Here is a 16,539-nt window from a genome sequence, read left to right on the forward strand (position 1 = left end):
CCCCTGCCCTCCTGGGATGTTGTTAAGACAAGGAATATATAGGCCCTCAAACTTATGTGTCTGATTTTGTAATAGGGAAGAACAAATCTGACTCCTTTTTTTTTTTTTTTTTTTCCGGTACGCGGGCCTCTCACTGTTGTGGCCTCTCCCGTTGCGGAGCACAGGCTTCGGACGCGCAGGCTCAGCGGCCATGGCTCACGGGCCCAGCCACTCCGCGGCATGAGGGATCTTCCCAGACCGGGTGCACGAACCCGTGTCCCCTGCATCGGCAGGTGGACACTCAACCACTGCACCACCGGGGAAGCCCCTGACTCCTTTATAGACCTGTTCCTTTTACTTTAACCTTTCTGCCCTGTTGCCTGTGCTTAGTCATGGTGGCTTTGTACCTTTTGTACAAGAATGTTGCCTATAGCCTGAAATATACAGGTGAGCCTATTCTCAAGGCTCTGACATTTAAGAGTCCATTCAAGTAGAGGTAAAATGTTTCAGAATAGGGAATAACATTTGTTTTGTTGGAGGTTTACAGGAACATCCTGACCTGACCTGCACAGCTGCAATAACAAAGGATTCCAACACCAAGAAGTTTGCAGCAACTAACCACCTCCCTCTCTCACTTGCCTTTAAAAGTGCTTTGCTGAGGGGCTTCCCTGGTGGCGCAGTGGTTGAGAGTCCGCCTGCCGATGCAGGGGATACGGGTTCGTGCCCCGGTCTGGGGGGATCCCACATGCCGTGGAGCGGCTGGGCCCGTGAGCCATGGCCGTTGAGCCTGCTCGTCTGGAGCCTGTGCTCCACAATGGGAGAGGCCGCAGCAGTGAGAGGCCCACATACGGCAAAAAAAAAACAAACTGCTTTGCTGAAACCCTTTGGGGAATCGGGGTTTATGGGGAATGAGACACTGGTCTCCTTGCATGGCCCTGCAATAAACCTTTCTCTGCTCCAAACTCCAACTTTTGGTTTGTTTGTCCTCACTGTGCATTGGGCACAGGAGCTTGCGTTTGACAACATTTTTTTTTTTTTTTTTTTTTTTTTTAGTTTTGCCATGCGGGCCTTTCACCGTTGTGGCCTCTCCCGTTGTGGAGCACAGGCTCTGGACGCGCAGGCTCACTGGCTATGGCTCATGGGCCCAGCTGCTCCGCGGCATCTGGGATCTTCCCAGACCGGGGCTCGAACCCGTGTCCCCTGCATCAGCAGGCGGACCCTCAACTGCTGCGCCACCAGGGAAGCCCCCTGGCAAAATTTTAAAATGCCTTATGTATCACTCAACGTTATCCTAGTCACCTTTGTACTAACTCATTTAATCCTTGGAAAATCTCCAGGAAGCAGGTACCATCATAACTCCATTTTATAGATGGAGAAACCAAGACCCAGAGAGGTTAGGTAGCTTACGCAAGGTCACACAACTGGGAAGAGGCAGAGCTGGGATTCAAACCCAGACAGGTGACTTCCCCCCTCACCCCCACCCCGGGATCTTAGTTCCCTGACCAGGGATCAAACCCACGCCCCCTGCAGTGGAAGCGTGGAGTATTAACCCCTGAACCGCCAGGGAAGTCCCCACAGGTGACTTCTGGATCCCTGTCCGTTACTGCCTCTTTGATGAATGAATGGATAAATGAATGAATGAATGAATGAAAGAATGAATACCAGTTCCTTCTCTCCTTTGGAAAACTCAGAATGAATGTTCCATTTCATTCTTTGGGCTGCCCCAAGGTTTCATCTCCACAAAGCAGGATTAGTTGAACCTCCCCATTTTACAGACAGAAAAACCAAGGCTCAGGAGAGGAGGCGGAATGGGCAGCCCTAAAGTCCAAGCCTCGTTATCTGAGCCAGGTTCAGGCCCCTTTCTTGCTTTGTCTCTAGGTGAGTGTGCGTGTCTTGCCTGTTCATAGCCTGGCCTGGAAGAGTGGGGGTAGATGGAGAAGCAGGTAATAAACATTTGCTGATGAAGACCACGTGGGCCAGAATTTCTCAGTCTTTTCCCTGCCCTGCCAAGCCACTCCTGACTCCTCATGCCTAGGACCTGCCTGGGGATGGCCGGAAGCAAGGGACACAGCTGGAAGGGAGGGGCTGGTGTGTTGGTGTTTTCATGACTCATTCATTCATTCACTCAACAACTGTGTGTCAGACTCTGTTCTGGGCAATGGGGTTGCAGCTATAAACAACCTGGTACCTGCCTGCGGAAAGGTCACAATTTGCTGGGGGTGACAAACGTCAAACTAAGAAATGTCCAACATCATTTCAGTAAGGAACTAGCCATGCAGAAAGTGGGAGGGGGCCCGCGAGTGTTTTGCAGGAACGGTGGATGCAGCAGCTCTGAGGCTGCACGAGCTTGGTGCGTTCTCATAATACCAACACTTACTGAGCGCTTCATGTATGCCTCATCCTTTCTAAGTGCATTCACGTGGATTATCTTATTGAATCCTCACACACCCCTGGGGAGCCGGGAAAGAGGGTTTGATTATTTGTCATCATACTTGGCAGCTGAGGAAATGGAGGCTCAGAGAGGTGAAGCGACTTGCCCAAGGTCACACAGCTGGGAAGTGGAGGAGCTGGGACTTGAACCCATGCTGTTAATCAACACAACTGCCACCTTTCACTTGAGACAGAAGGGAGGCCCACTTCCCTAGGCAACGGTATCAGAACCTGTGGGCCAGGGCCATGTGCTCTGCACCCTCTGGCCTCAGTCTTCCCATCTGTACAAGGGGGTGTGAGTTACTGATGCCCCTTAAGGCCCCTGGCCCAGAGAGAATTGGGTTCTCAGGGGGGCCAGATTAGAAAATACAAATTTAAGGCACCCAGTAAAATTTGAATTTCTGATGAACGAATATTATTTTTTTTACTGAGTATGTCCCAAATATAAATACGCCTAAGTATAAATATTTCACCAACCCCGGCACAACACCAAGCTGCAGACTACAAGTCCCATAATCCATCGCGACATCCCTTTAGGAGCCTTCTGTCATGATTTCCTGATTCTTCTTTCATTCTTTTATCCAAAAATTATATAAACCACCCACTGTGTGCCTGGCCTTGTGTTAAGCTCTGGGGAATACATCAGTGCACAAAGCAGACACAAGTCTTTGCCCTCATGGTGTTAACATCTATATTTCTCGGGAGTTTTAAGTGATTTTTTTCCGAACTTCTGCCAGGAAGACTTCAGCTCCCATGACCCCGTGTGCTTGTTCAATGAGACTACAATTCCCAGGAGACCTAGCGCATCAGGCCGGCCCCTCTCTTCCTTATTCCCAACTTTCCTCCGGGTCGCAAGGTCACGTCCTGCACAACCCCCTTCCCCCCTCCACCTTCTACCACAGCAAAGACAGGGCCTCAGTAAGTTCCGCCGATTATAGTTTTTTTTTTAAGTCTCCGTATTTTCTGACTTGGGGTTTATGTGAAACCTTAGTCAAACGGCCCACCACAGCTTCCTCTCTCGGGGCGTAACAGAATAGGCCTACAACTCCCAGGTGGCTCCGCGCGCGCCGGTCGGACTACAACTCCCAGCAGGCAGCGCGGCGGGCGGGCGGCCCTCGGCGGTGCCCGCAGGCCCCGGAGCGGGCGCGGGCTGCCCAGAGCGGCGCCCTCAGGACCCCGGCACCTACTCATGCCTAGGTGAGTTCGCGTGAACTGCTGCTGCCGCCGAACCGTCCCCGCCGCCGCCTCGCGCGGCCCCGCCGCCGGCCAGGATGCTGGAGGAAGCAGGAGAGGTGCTGGAGAACATGCTGAAGGCGTCCTGCCTGCCGCTCGGCTTCATCGTCTTCCTGCCCGCCGTGCTGCTGCTCGTGGCGCCGCCGCTGCCCGCCGCTGACGCGGCGCACGAGTTCACCGTGTACCGCATGCAGCAGTACGACCTGCAGGGACAGCCCTACGGTGCGTGGACCCGGGCCCCTGGCCTCCCCCCGGGGCCGGGCTTTCCCCGTGGGCTCTTGACCTCCCCCAGCTTTGCCTCCCCGCACCTGACCTTCCGCTCAGCCTCTCCCGTCCCCGGGGCTCCGGCCTATGCTGGCCAGGATGCCCCCTCCCTCGGTTCGGTCTCTGCTCCCCGGGCCCCAGGACCTGCCTGTCCCACCTGTCCAGCAGGAGTCCAGCCCGCAGACCTCACTTGGGCCGCCAGACACTTACCCAAATTCCAGGCAAGTCCGAGCCTGGATATCTGGACCGACGCTAGGCCCCCAGCTCTCTCTGCCCCAGGGACCCGCCGCGCTGGCTGCCACAGCACCCCGGCCCCGTCCCCGACAAGGGCTACATGCTCCAGACCGCAGAGCTCCCTCCCACCTTCAGGCCAAGCTGTCCCTGCTCCTTTTGTCCTGGGTCCTCTCTCTCTGATTCCCAGCTGGAACAGAGCCCCAACCTTCGGTCTGCTTCACTTGGAGTGGAGCCTCTGAGCGCGGTTCTGCCAGGCCGAGCTGGCCACCCTTGCACAGCTCCTGGCACCCCGGTGTGTTTTGTCCAGTGTTGCATTCTGACCCCCTTTAGGGCTCAAGAAGCTCTGATCGCCGACCCCAACCTGGCTCCGTGTCAAGGCCCATCTCTCCCCAGGCTCTGCTCCCTGGTCCCAACTCATGAGCCAGGTTCCTCAGAATTCCTTAGCTAATCCTTCAGTCCCCTGCCTTTGGGCTCCTGAAATCCCTTGGACCCTATTTCTTGCTCCCCGCTTAGGTGCATACCCACCCCTCGGCTTCCTGGAACACCACTGGCCCACCCTGGCGCCTTCTTTCCAGGATTTCAGGTCCCCGCGGCTGGATCCTGCCCAGCTCCTGTTCCCCGGCCTCGCTCCCTCATCTGTCAAAGTTCTGACCCCAGTGCCCAAGTCATTCTGAATTTCCCTCTCTTTCCCCAGCCTTGCTGTATCTGGTGTTCCAGAACCTTTTGGCCTCTGGTTTCTCTTCCAGCCTCTGGTTTCTCTTCCAGCCTCTGGTTTCTCTTCCAGCCTGGTGCCTTAGGCCCCCACAAGTCAAGGCCTGCCCTCCCCAGTCCCCCTGGTCCCCTCATCTCTGAGCTCTGGTTTTTTTGGATTAGCCTCTCTTGTTGGAACATCAGGCCTAGCCTGAGGCCCCTGGATCCCCTGCCACTGCCAGGCCTCTGGGGAGCCCCAGGGTCGGAAGATTCCCCTCAGATTCCTCATCACCCCAGAGTTATGTTGTTTCTGTTTAGTGCAGTGGTCGTCAACCCAGGGGTCGCTGAGTGATGACTTCGGGTTGTCATGACTGGGGGGCGCCTGGCATCGAGGGGGTAGAGCCAGGGGTGCTGCGCCACACCCCACAGCGCCTGGGACGGCCTCTCCCAGAGAATGATCTGGGCCAGATTGTCAGCAGTGCTGAGGGGGAGAACTTGGGGTTACAGTGAGGTCTCTAGACCCCAGGCTCTCGACCGGTGGGGAGGAAGGCCAGGAGCCCCTAACGAGTGTGCAGTTTGTATGCGTTGTTGACATCCCCCTGGGGAGAGGGTTTCAGCCGGTGCTGTCACAGGTGGTCTTTTGAGATGTGGCTCATGCAATGGAAGAAGGGGATCTTTAGCATCTTTGGTGGTTAATTGTAATAAGCTTGAATAGCCACGTGTGACTAGCGGCTGCCGTCCTGGTCTGGAGGATCCTGCAGTCCAGGATCCTAGAACTCTCCAGGTCAACCCGCCAGTCCTTCCCGCACCCAGTCACTCCTCTGTCCCCTCTCGCACTGCACTCGGAGCCTTGCCGGGAGCTCTCCCAGCACAGCCAGCTCCACTCCGGGACCTTTGGACAGCTGTAATCCAGCAGCCTGGATGCCCCGGATTCCCCCACCGCCTGCCCAGCACTGGCCTGCTTGCAGGTGTGGCCCCCTCTCCTCGCCCCAGACAGGTGCCACAGACCCGCTCCCTGACTGCATCATTTTTCTCGCAGGTCCTCGGGAACCTTCTCTCCTCTCTCCCTGCCCTCCTTCCCTGCTCCCTTCCTTTACCTGAGATTTTCGCCCCTGTCCCTGGATTCCTTCCCGTTCTTTTTTCTGACCCGGTGCCTCCCCCCACCCCACATGCCCTCCTTTCCGGCCCCCATCTTTGTTGCTCATGGTGAGAAACCCGGATGCCGAGTGGGCTCGGGGGTGAGCTGAGGGGCCTGGCAGGGCGCCCACCCATCTCAGCTCACACGTCTACACCTCCACCCAGATCACACCAGGCAGTGTCCCCCATTGGCAGGGATGTGAGGTCCCCACCGCTGCCTGGGGAGATACTGGCGGGATAGTCCGGGAAGGCCTGGTGGTGCAGAGGGAGTTCCGGCTCCTCCCTGGTTGCGGAGCCTCTGAGGGCTGGTCTGCTGGGTCACTGCTGATTGCAGCGGTCCCCAGCATCACGCACGCCCTCGGCTCCCGCCTCCTGGTGTAACCCTTGCTCTGGGCCTCCTTTCCCAACTTCCTGTTCGCTCCTGTTGAGAAACAGGCGGGCAGGGTGCCGGGAAAGGGAGGGGTGTGCTCTTTGAGCTGGGGTGTGACCCCCCCCCCCCCCCCCCCATGGGCTCAGGCCTTTCTGGGCTGGGCCGCTTGCGCCCATCCCACTTGGTCCTCTCAGAAACAGCCCTGGGAGGTGGGGATGTGGGCACCCACACAGGGCACGGGGACGGGCTCTCCGCCCCTTGCTGGTCGGTGGCTTCGCGCTACAAAGGACCAGTGCAACCCGCAAGGAGAGAGGACTGGCCCTGGGCCCTCGGTAGAGAAGTCTGTGACCTCTGTCCAGGTCTGGTCCCATTGTGGGAACCAGCGACTTCCGTCCAGGTGTCCAGCGCCCGCCCAGACGCAGGGGTGACCAAGGCCGCGCTGGCTTCAGCCTCATGCCAGCAAAGACGGTCTCTGCTCTTGGGGCGCTCAGCCTCTGGGGGCACTTAGGGGGCTGGCGTCCACTTGGTTCCGCTCTCACCCCCTCCTTCCCATCCCCTGGGAAGCGGGTCTCTGTAGGCTCCACAGGCGGTCCTCTGTGTCCCCACCCCGAGGTGACAGGTGACATCTGAGCCGACTCTGGGAGACGGCGGACTCCTGGGAGGCTGCGGCTGGGACACGTGGGACACGGGGGAGGGGCCTGTCCGGCATTCCCAGAGCTTCAGGGGCCCCTGAAGGTCTTTGCTGCCCTCCCCCGCTAGGCCCTCCCAGGCTCCCACGTTGCCCTAAAGCAGAGGAAAGGCCCCCGGGGGGGGGGTGGGGGGGGTGGGGAGAGGCACACAGCCCCCAGCCTGGGGCGCACAGCCCAGCTTTGCTCCTTGGTCACAGACCCCGCCCCTGAGACAGCCCTGCCCTTTCCCACCTGGGGCGCTGTCCCTTCTGTGTTCTGCTGGGCCCCTCCCGCGGACCAGCCCTCAGGATGAGCTGTAGGAAGCAACCCTTCTCCCGATGGCACATTCTTGGGAAGCAGAGGTGGGGACCTCGCTCCTGGCCCTGAGCCTGAGTCCGTCTGGGCCTGGTGCATCCCTGAGGACACAGGTGTCGCCTTGCCCGGCAGCTTTGACCTCCAGGCAGCACACTCTGGCTCCCTGGGGGAAGCAGACCTGTTTCTCTGCATTGTTATTTTGACACTCACTGTGTGGGTCTCCAGCTGGAGGCCCTAAGGGCCGTTATCTGGCCCCCATGTGCAGTAGGGTATGTTTGCTTGCTTTGTGCATCCTGGGTCAGCCTGGGACCTGTGAGACATTTTGGACTCGCTGTGTGCCTTTGTCACCTGGGTGATCGGACCTCAGAATCTGGATTTCTGGCAGCATCCCGCTGAGTGCTGGTGGCCCTGGCAGCTGGGGGCCTGCCTGACCCCCCTTCCCCATCAGTCCAGGGATGGCCCCGAGGGCCCGCCGCCGCATGCCGTGCACCCGTGGGTGCTGGCGCCCCCTCCTCGTTCCGCTGAAATGTCCATGCAGCTTCTCGCCGCCTTTCTCCAGTAAAGCTCTCAGGACAGCAGTGCTCTGTGTCTGAGGGGACCTGCTGGCCTTAGAAAAGCGCTCTGCAGTCCTGGCTGTAGCCTACTTCTGCTCAGGCGGGGAGGGGTCAGCTACCTGGGAAAGCTTGTGAGCCGGGAGGGGTCCAAGCCGGAAGCAGCCTCTCCCTCCCTCCCTGATTCTCTGGCCCTTTCTTGAGCTCCCAGAGGAGAGAAACGCGGGTGGTCCTGCCCGCAGGGCACACCAGGCCATGTCTAGCATCATCTGTGGTTACCCTGACTAGGGGGCTCCTGGCATCGAGGGGGCGGGGCCAGGGAGGCTGCTCTACACCCCGCAGCACCCAGGATGGCCCAGGGGGAACAATGCAGCCCTGACTGGAAGAAGATGGACAAACCCTGGTGTTTCCCTTCCTGAGGGGCTTCGGGGAGACCGGGCGTTGGTTTGTTCCATGTCCTGAGCCTGCTGGGCTGGGAGTCGCCAGGCGATGCTGGGTTTGCACTGTGGTGAACGAGGTCCCTACCCCTGGAACCCCCAAGCTAGTTAGGGGAGTAGATAGCAAGGGCCCCGGGGGCATGGACAAGGCCGTGTTAGAGCTGTGAGGGGAGGGGGCCCTGGTCTGGGGAGGGCGGGACGGGGGCCACTGATCGGGTCAGCCAGGGCAGGGTTTGGGTTTTCCTCAGGTCATTGGCAACTGTGGGGGGCAGTCCTGTAGCCTGGGGGCTCCCTCTGCTGGGGACTAGACCCTGGAGTGGGTGCTGGGCTCTGCTGCGGGTCTCCTGACACCCTGGGCAGGGCGTGAGGCACCTGTGGGGCCCTGCGTCCCGGGAGCCACGGGGAACCTAGGGGAGGAGGGCTGGGGGAGCAGGACCGACTGGGTTCCAATCCCGGGGCTCTTGCTGACGGTCCTGCCTTCCGGGTGGGTGGCTTGGGGGGTTACTGGCTGCCTCTGTGGGCTGGGGTGGGGGCACCCGCCCCTGAGCTGCCGCAGGGACATGGGGTGGGGGGCACAGCAACCAGCCTGGCAGGCAGCCCGCACATCTTCGCGGGGCGGCTGGGTGGGCAGGGACCACGTCACTTTCTGAGGGATGACTGTGGCCGAGGTGCAGTGGCGGGGGGAGGGTGCCAGAGCAGGGACAGTGGGTCCAGCCCTGGTTTAGGAATGTGGGGGTAGGGGGGTTGGTCCAAGGAGAAGGGTCTTAGTTTTCGTTGAGTTCTCGGAGGGCCCTGCGAGCCGGGGGTTGGGCCGGGTGCGGCTCCGGTGGGTGGGTGGCCAGCTGAGGGACCCCTCCCTGCAGGCACGCGGAACGCGGTGCTTAACACGGAGGCGCGCACCATCGACGCGGATGTGCTGAGCCGGCGCTGTGTGCTCATGCGGCTGCTGGACTTCTCGTATGAGCGCTACCAGCGCGCCCTACGCCAGTCGGCCGGTGCCGTGGTCATCATCCTGCCACGGGCCATGGCTGCGGTGCCGCAGGACGTCATTCGGGTGAGGCCCGCCCCACCCCACCGGCTCCGGCTCCATCCAGTCCACTCCCCGGTGCCCACCCTCCAGGGGCAGCCCCGGGCCCCCCTGCCTGAAGTCGCCTGAACATTTGTCTCTCCCGCAGCAATTCATGGAGATCGAGCCCGAGATGCTGGCCATGGAGACCGTCGTGCCCGTGTACTTCGCCGTGGAGGACGACGCCCTGCTGTCCATCTACGAGCAGACGCAGGCTGCGTCCACCTCTCAGGGCTCCGCCTCTGCCGCCGAAGGTGGGCTCGGGGCGGGGGGTGTGCGGAGAGGGGCCCCGCTGTTCCCAGGACCCCCTCTCCCGGGCTGGGGGATGCTGCGGTGAGCTTGGCAGCGGGAGCTCTGCTGTTTGACCGGTCCGGGGGCCACGGGGGAGGGTGAGCTAGCAAAAGTGGTCAAAGAATTGAGCCAAAAGGATCCAATCGCTGGTGTAGGAAAAGGAAGCTGGTGAGAGTGGGCAAGGCAGGCAGGTTTGTCCACACAGTGGACTCGCCCAGCTCCTTGGGGAAACAGTTTGTGGGTATGTGTTTAAGCTGTAAAGGAAGGGTCATTCCTCCTGGCCAGATTATTAGCTGCGTGGATGCTAGACTGGGGGGTGGCAGACTGTGGCCCTCGGCCTCCTGTTTGTGCAAATAAAGTTTTAATCAGCACACAGCCAGTGTTTCACACGGCTTATGGGCTTTCACACTACAGTAGCAGAGTTCAGTGGCTGTGACAGACTGGCCCACAGAGCTGAAAATTTCGACTCTCTAGCACTTTAAAGCGAAAGTTTGCCAAACCCTCATCTGGATTAAAGTCTGGACAGTGGCCGTCCGCATTGTGGCAGCACAAGAGTGAGTTTTTGGAAAGATCTTAATTTCTAGTTAGAGCGGAAGGGAGGAGGAGGAGTCAGCTGCCTGGTGGAATATTACGCAGCCATTAAGAAATGGCATCGGGTGTGAGAAAGTGCTTATTTTATACTGATCGTGGAAAAAACAGAATATAAGATCATAGATCAGGATTACAACAGTTTCTTAGGCGTAGCTTGTTTGTTTTGGAATAACGCTGGGGTTTATAAGAAGTTGCGGACATATTACGGTTCCTGAGAGGCACCCTCCCAGCTCCCCCAGTGATGACACCTCCCGTGGCCATCACAATTGTGGTTTGTGTCATTGTCGTCGTCGTTTTTCGGCCGCACCGCACGACTTGCAGGATCTTATTTCCCTGACCAGGGATTGAACCCTGGGCCCTCGGCAGTGAAAGCACGGAGTCCTACCCACTGGACCGCCAGGGAATTCCCACTGTTGTGTTTTTAAATGTGTAAAGAACGGAAGGGCTTGAGACAGGGTGAGCTCATGGGCGTTTTAGGGCAGCCGCTGCCCCCAGGTGAAAAAGTGGCGACACAGTGGACCACTGGCTCACATGGAGCGAGGTGGGCACCACCTCACCTCGGCTCAGGACAAAATGGAACTTTCCTTTTTATGAAACTTTGAGTTCTCACGCCATCTTCGCTTTCGGGGCTGGGCTGGAGGGTCCTGAGCCATCTGATGGGAAACTCCTGTTTTGGGGTCACTGCTGAAGTGATCCTTGGGAAACTGGGTCAGAGGTCGTGCACGTGCCTTCGTGATTTAGGAATGGTCGCTGACGGTCCTGCAGGGCGAGGGCACGCACGCACTCCTCACCGGCCTCAGTGGTGTCCGGGTGACTGTTTCACCGGCTCTTATACTGGACACCCAGCTTCTTTCCCGTGTCCAGTTACCACGTTGTGTTCTAGTCTGTGTGGTCAGTTCTGCTTTTGCTCAGACTGAACCCCTGGAGTCTGGGGTGCTGGGGTGGTGAGCGTGCCGGCTCTGGTCTGGGAAGCCCCGGGCCGCAGCAGGGCAGCCCCCTGGCTCAGGCCGACCCTCCACGCCCCTGTCCTCAGTGCTGCTGCACACCGCCACCGCCAACGGCTTCCAGATGGTCACTAGCGGGGTCCAGAGCAAGGCCGTGAGCGACTGGCTCATCACCAGTGTGGAGGTGGGTGCCCGGCGTGCCTCACTGCCCGTCCCCACTAGAGGGAGCCTCTGACTGGGAAATCGGGTCAGGCCGCCCGCCTGCCCTATGGAGAGATGGGCCTCTAGCCACACACCCTGCCTTGCCTCCTCCCCCAACCCCTGCCCCACCGAGAGCCCCCTCCCCGAGTGGCCGGCCCTTCCCCTAACAGTAATATCGCGGGAGCTCAGCCGAGCTGGCGGAGAGCGGAGCTCTGGGCAGCAATTGAAGCCTAATCTCCCATCGGGAGGGTGGGTGTATGCAGGCATCCAGGCCAGAGCAAGGTCCAAGTCCTCCCCCTCGCATTCTCCCCACCAGGGTCAGCTCCACGGGCCACCCGTGGGGTTGTTTCGCTGCACCCGCCCACCCCCCCAAAAAGCCTCCGGCGGTTTTGTTCCCCTACCCCCACGAGGAGGCCGCAGCTGAGGCCTCGCAGAACTGTCCTCTGTCCAGAGAGTAAGGGGCGTGGGGCCTCAGCACATGCTGCCCCCGGCTCGGCCCCGTGGGCCCTGCTCCCGACAGGATGACTTTCCCGACTGCTCCCTGCTGGACTTGACCGGGGGCCAGTTTACGCAGGAGGACCAGCCAGGGCACCGGACCCCGACCCCCCCCACCCCCACCCCAGCTCTTCCTGCGCCGTCAGGGTCTTGCCATGCCTGCCATCAGCAGGGCTCGGCCTTTGAAGGGTGGGCGTGGTTTCCCGTGGCCACACCCCCCGTGGCCACAGTGTAGCCGGCTGGCCCTTTATGCCTGTGTCTCTGCAGGGGCGGCTGACCGGGCTGGGCGGAGAGGACCTGCCCACCATCGTCATCGTGGCCCACTACGACGCCTTCGGGGTGGCCCCGGTACGTCCGTGCCCTCAGGGCCCCGTGAACACCCTGCGGGGCGAGTGTCATCCTGAAGCTTCACTCCCCCAAATGAGACGTGACAGCAGAGGGAGGGGCGCTCCCCGGGGAGGCCCACGAGACCCAGCCCGGGGTTCTCTCTGGGGGCCGGCCACGCAGGCACCTCGGCCCGGCCCGGCCGAGACCCCAGACCCAGGAGGAGAGCAGGTGCCTGTGCGGACCCCGTGTCTGCGCGGTGTCGGGGCGGGGGCCCCCGAAGTCCGGTTCCCGGTGCCCCCAACCTGGCCAGCATCCCTCCAGGCTGCAGGCCACCCGGGGCTGTGCCCTCAGAGCCCCCGGCACTTTGGGGTGGGAGGTTCCTGCCGGAGAACCAACAGCTGGCTGAACCGGACAGTGTGGGTGCTGGGAGGGCCTGCAGCCGGGCGTGCGCCCCTGACCGCGCCTTGCGGGCCGCCCCACCTGGGAGGCCAAGGCTGTCCTTGAGGATGCTGGGGCCCAGAGCCCGGCCCTGGACAGTCGGCTCACAGCCACTTTCTCACCCTTTTCATCATCCACCCCCACGGAGCCTTTTTAGACACCTGTGTCCTCCTTTTCCCTTTCTTGTGAAATTTTCTTAAATTTTTGAGATGTGATTCCCGTAACATAAAATCCGCGCAATTTTAAAGCACGCAATTCAGAGATTCTTAGTGAATATTCACAAAATTGTGTAGACATCACCGCTCTCTGCTTCCAGAGCGTTCCGTCCCCCAAAAGAAGCCCTGTCCCTATGAAGTCACCCCACCCCTCCCCCAGCCCCTGACAGCCAGGAACCCACTCTCCGTGTCTGTGGATCGGCCTGTCCTGGAAGTTTTCCCTCAGTGGGGTCACAGCCTGTGTGTCCTTCTGTGTCTGGCTTCCCTCACTGAGCACCGTCGGCCCCTCCCTGTGAACTTGAACGGTGTCGTGTGTCAGTTGGTGCACTGTGACTGTGGGAGGGTCCCAAGCCATGCAAACAACCCAGTTTTTTCCTCTCCAAGAACCAGTAGTTCCCCGTGGGGAATGTCGCCTTAGAGCGCGGGACCCAGACGCGGGGCGGGGTGGTGGGGTGTGTTCACAGCGGGGGCGGGCAGAAGGCCGGAGGTCCAGCTGGAGGGAGCTCCCAGGGCAGATGCCCAGGCTGGACGGAGGCTGCGCACGGGGCTTCCCACGTGCGTGGGGGCCGGGCAGCGCCCAGGGGCCGTCGGTCTCGGGTTTGGGCTGCGCAGGGTGAGTGAGCCCAGCTGCACTGGAGATGTGGACCGGGGGCGAGATGCGGACGGGGGTTGGGGGGGTGCGAGGCGCCGCATGTGGACGTGGGGTGACCTCGGCCTCCTCTCTGCACACCCGCAGTGGCTGTCGCACGGTGCGGACTCCAATGGAAGTGGCATCTCTGTGCTGCTGGAGCTCACCCGTCTCTTCTCCAGGCTCTATACCTACAAGCGTACCCACGCCGCGTAAGTGATAGGGGCAGGGCGTTTCCGACCCTGGAATCACAGCGTCAGGTCGTGGGGCCCAGCTCCTCCCGGGTGCACCCCCGGGAATCCTCCCCAGGAGGTCGGGCTGCCCTCGCTCCCAGAAGAGCCGGGGACGCTCCAACGGCAAGAAGCAGAAATACCTGCGAGCCGGTCACTCAGGCTGGCGTCTCCCTGTCGCAGCCCCGGGCACAGCTGGTCACCGGTATGGGCGCTCGTCCCTATGCCACGCTGCCCTGGGACGGCAGGGGCCCAGTGACGAGCGAGTCTCCCTGAGCTGCCGGGCCCGGCCCCACACATGCAGGCGCCCTGAGCGGCAGGGGTGCTTACGTCCTGGGTGGGGAGGGGAGGTTGAGATCAGGGTGTCAGCAGGACCGCGCCTCCTTCTGAAACCCCAGGGGAGGGTCCTTCCTGCTGCTCCTGGGTTCCAGCAGTGATGGATTCCTCGGTCCCAGCTTTACGTGGCCTTCTCCTCTTCCAGGTGTCTCCCCTCTCCTATAAGGATCGCCATGGCCACCGCGGGATGGATGGGGCTGGGGGGGTGGCGCAGGGACATGGTCCTTCACGACACCCCTGGCTTCAGTCCTTCTCGAGGGACGGGGTGCTGAATCACCTGCCACTTTTTATTTCCCGGTTGGTCCACCCAGTCTCTCCTGGTTTCGAGAGTCCAGAGAGGCCCCTGAAGCCATGCTTCTCACCAGAGGGGCAACAGAGCTGTGCTTCTCACCTGAAGCCCCCGGGGGACACTGGGCCATGTCTGAGGACATTGTGATCATCATGACTCGGGGACTCCTGGCATCCATTGGGCGGGGGCCAGGGATGCTGCTGCATACCCTACAGCACCCAGGACGCCCCGATGTCAGCAGTGCCAGGATAGGGAGGCCCAACCCTGAAGGCTGGTTGGATTTCATACTTGAGTGGGGGGGGGGGCCATTTCCTCCTTGTCGGGGACCTGGACTCCCACGTGTCAACGCTGGTGCCCCACTGCCTCCCGCCAGGTACAACCTCCTGTTCTTTGCGTCTGGAGGAGGAAAGTTCAACTACCAGGGCACCAAGCGCTGGTTAGAAGACAATCTGGACCACACAGGTGAGCGGCCCCAGCGGCCAGGGTGGGGTCTGGGCCGCCGGTACTCCCCCCACCTCCACCCACCAGCCCTCACTGCACTCAGATTCCAGCCTGCTCCAGGACAACGTGGCCTTTGTCCTCTGCCTGGACACCCTGGGCCGGGGAGACAGCCTGCACCTGCATGTGTCCAAGCCGCCCAGGGAGGGGACGCTACAGCACTCCTTCCTGCGGGAGCTCGAGACGGTAGGTGTCCCGCCGGAGGCCAGGCTGGGACATGGGAGCTTTGTGCACCCTGGGGCCTCGGGTGAGCCGCAGGTGGGTTTTCTGGGGGCGGGGCAGGTGGGCTTCTCCCTGGCTTCCAGAAGCAGGAGGTTCGGGGAGGTACTTGGGACCCGCTGGACGCGAGGGACCACCGCCACAGAGACAGGCGGGGCTGGGGTGCGGCCCGCGGGCGCCGGGCAGAGCCTGACAGTGCCCCTTGCAGGTGGCCGCCCACCAGTTCCCTGAAGTGCGGTTCTCTATGGTGCACAAGAAGATCAACCTGGCGGAGGACATCCTGGCCTGGGAGCATGAGCGCTTCGCCATCCGCCGGCTGCCTGCCTTCACCCTGTCCCATCTGGAGAGCCACCGTGATGGCCAGCGCAGCAGCATCATGGACGTGCGGTGAGCACCGCCGTCGGAGCAGGCCTGGGCTGGGGCATCCGGCGGGCTTCCTGGAGGAGGTGGCACTAGAACTGGGGCACGAGCCAGGAGAAGGGTGTGGCTCGGTGGAGGGAGGACTTGGGGCAGGGGAGGCAGGGTACCTGCCCGGGCAGCCCCCCACCCCGCGCCACGCCCACGCCCGCTCAGGTCGGGATGTGTTGCCTCTGAGGCTCCTCTTCTACAGTCCTGTGTTGCTGGCAGCCCTTGGTGTCCCCGGGCTTGTGGCCGTGCCACCGCCCCCGCCTCCGTGGTCACGTGGCCTCTCCCTTGTGCCTGTGTCCAAATTCCCCTCCTTATAGGGACACCAGCCGTGGGACTTCAGGACCCCCTACTCCAGTGCAATCACATCTTAGCTAATGATGTCTGTGGAGACCCTACTTCCAAATCGGGTCCCATTCCCAGATTCTGGGTGGGCGTGAATTTGGGGGACACTGTTGCCCCCACTACAGGGCGTTACAGCAACTCCACCCTCAGCAGCCCATGGAGGTGTGGGTGTCCTGACCTCCCCCAAGGTCCAGAGGAGGAGATAGGCCCGGGGCCGCCAGTCACTGAGGCAGATGCGTGTCCACAGGGCGCAGGCTCGGCCCGTGCGCCCAGGGTGCAGGGCGGCCTCGTCGGGGGCGGGCCTGTCCCAGAGAGGAGCCTGCAGTGTGGGGGGCGCCCGTCTCCTGGGAGGGCCGTCACTCTGCTTGTCGTTATCATTATCAGGCATATGCTCGCTCTTGGTTTTTGGCGATTATGAACGTTGCCAATTGCTGATACGTGTGTTTTTAAAACTTGCCCTCGAAGGTCCCGGGTTGACTCCAAAACTCTGACCCGAAACACGAGGCTGATCGCCGAGGCCCTGACCCGTGTCATCTACAACCTGACAGAGAAGGTGAGACCCCGCCTGCAGGCCCCCCGCCCGCCCGGCCGCTGGCAGGTCTGGACTCAGCCCCGTGCTCTTCTCTCTCTGCAGGGGACGCCCCCGGATATGCCCGTCTTCACGGAGCAGATGGTAACGTGCGGGTGGGTGGGCAGGCGGGGGGGGCTGGTGG

General features: G+C 61.1%; 1 protein-coding gene across 2 annotated transcripts in view; it reads left to right on the plus strand.

Moving 5' to 3' along the window:
* Positions 1 to 3,261: 3,261 nt before the first annotated feature.
* Positions 3,262 to 16,539, plus strand: part of NCLN (nicalin) — a 15,081-nt gene continuing 1,803 nt past the window's right edge. Inside the window, exons 1-11 of one of the 2 annotated variants that reach the window (XM_007460329.1) lie at positions 3,262 to 3,864; positions 9,172 to 9,362; positions 9,484 to 9,628; positions 11,290 to 11,384; positions 12,164 to 12,244; positions 13,613 to 13,716; positions 14,733 to 14,821; positions 14,904 to 15,043; positions 15,285 to 15,463; positions 16,292 to 16,379; positions 16,461 to 16,499. In XM_007460329.1, coding sequence (XP_007460391.1) covers positions 3,681 to 3,864; positions 9,172 to 9,362; positions 9,484 to 9,628; positions 11,290 to 11,384; positions 12,164 to 12,244; positions 13,613 to 13,716; positions 14,733 to 14,821; positions 14,904 to 15,043; positions 15,285 to 15,463; positions 16,292 to 16,379; positions 16,461 to 16,499 — 1,335 coding nt within the window. In that variant the 5' untranslated portion in view covers positions 3,262 to 3,680. The remainder of the gene's footprint in view (positions 3,865 to 9,171; positions 9,363 to 9,483; positions 9,629 to 11,289; positions 11,385 to 12,163; positions 12,245 to 13,612; positions 13,717 to 14,732; positions 14,822 to 14,903; positions 15,044 to 15,284; positions 15,464 to 16,291; positions 16,380 to 16,460; positions 16,500 to 16,539) is intronic. The other variant, XM_007460330.1, reaches the window with a different exon arrangement.

This window comes from Lipotes vexillifer, unplaced genomic scaffold, assembly GCF_000442215.2.
Source record: "Lipotes vexillifer unplaced genomic scaffold, Lipotes_vexillifer_v1.1 scaffold225, whole genome shotgun sequence".
Taxonomy (NCBI): Eukaryota; Metazoa; Chordata; class Mammalia; order Artiodactyla; family Lipotidae; genus Lipotes; species Lipotes vexillifer.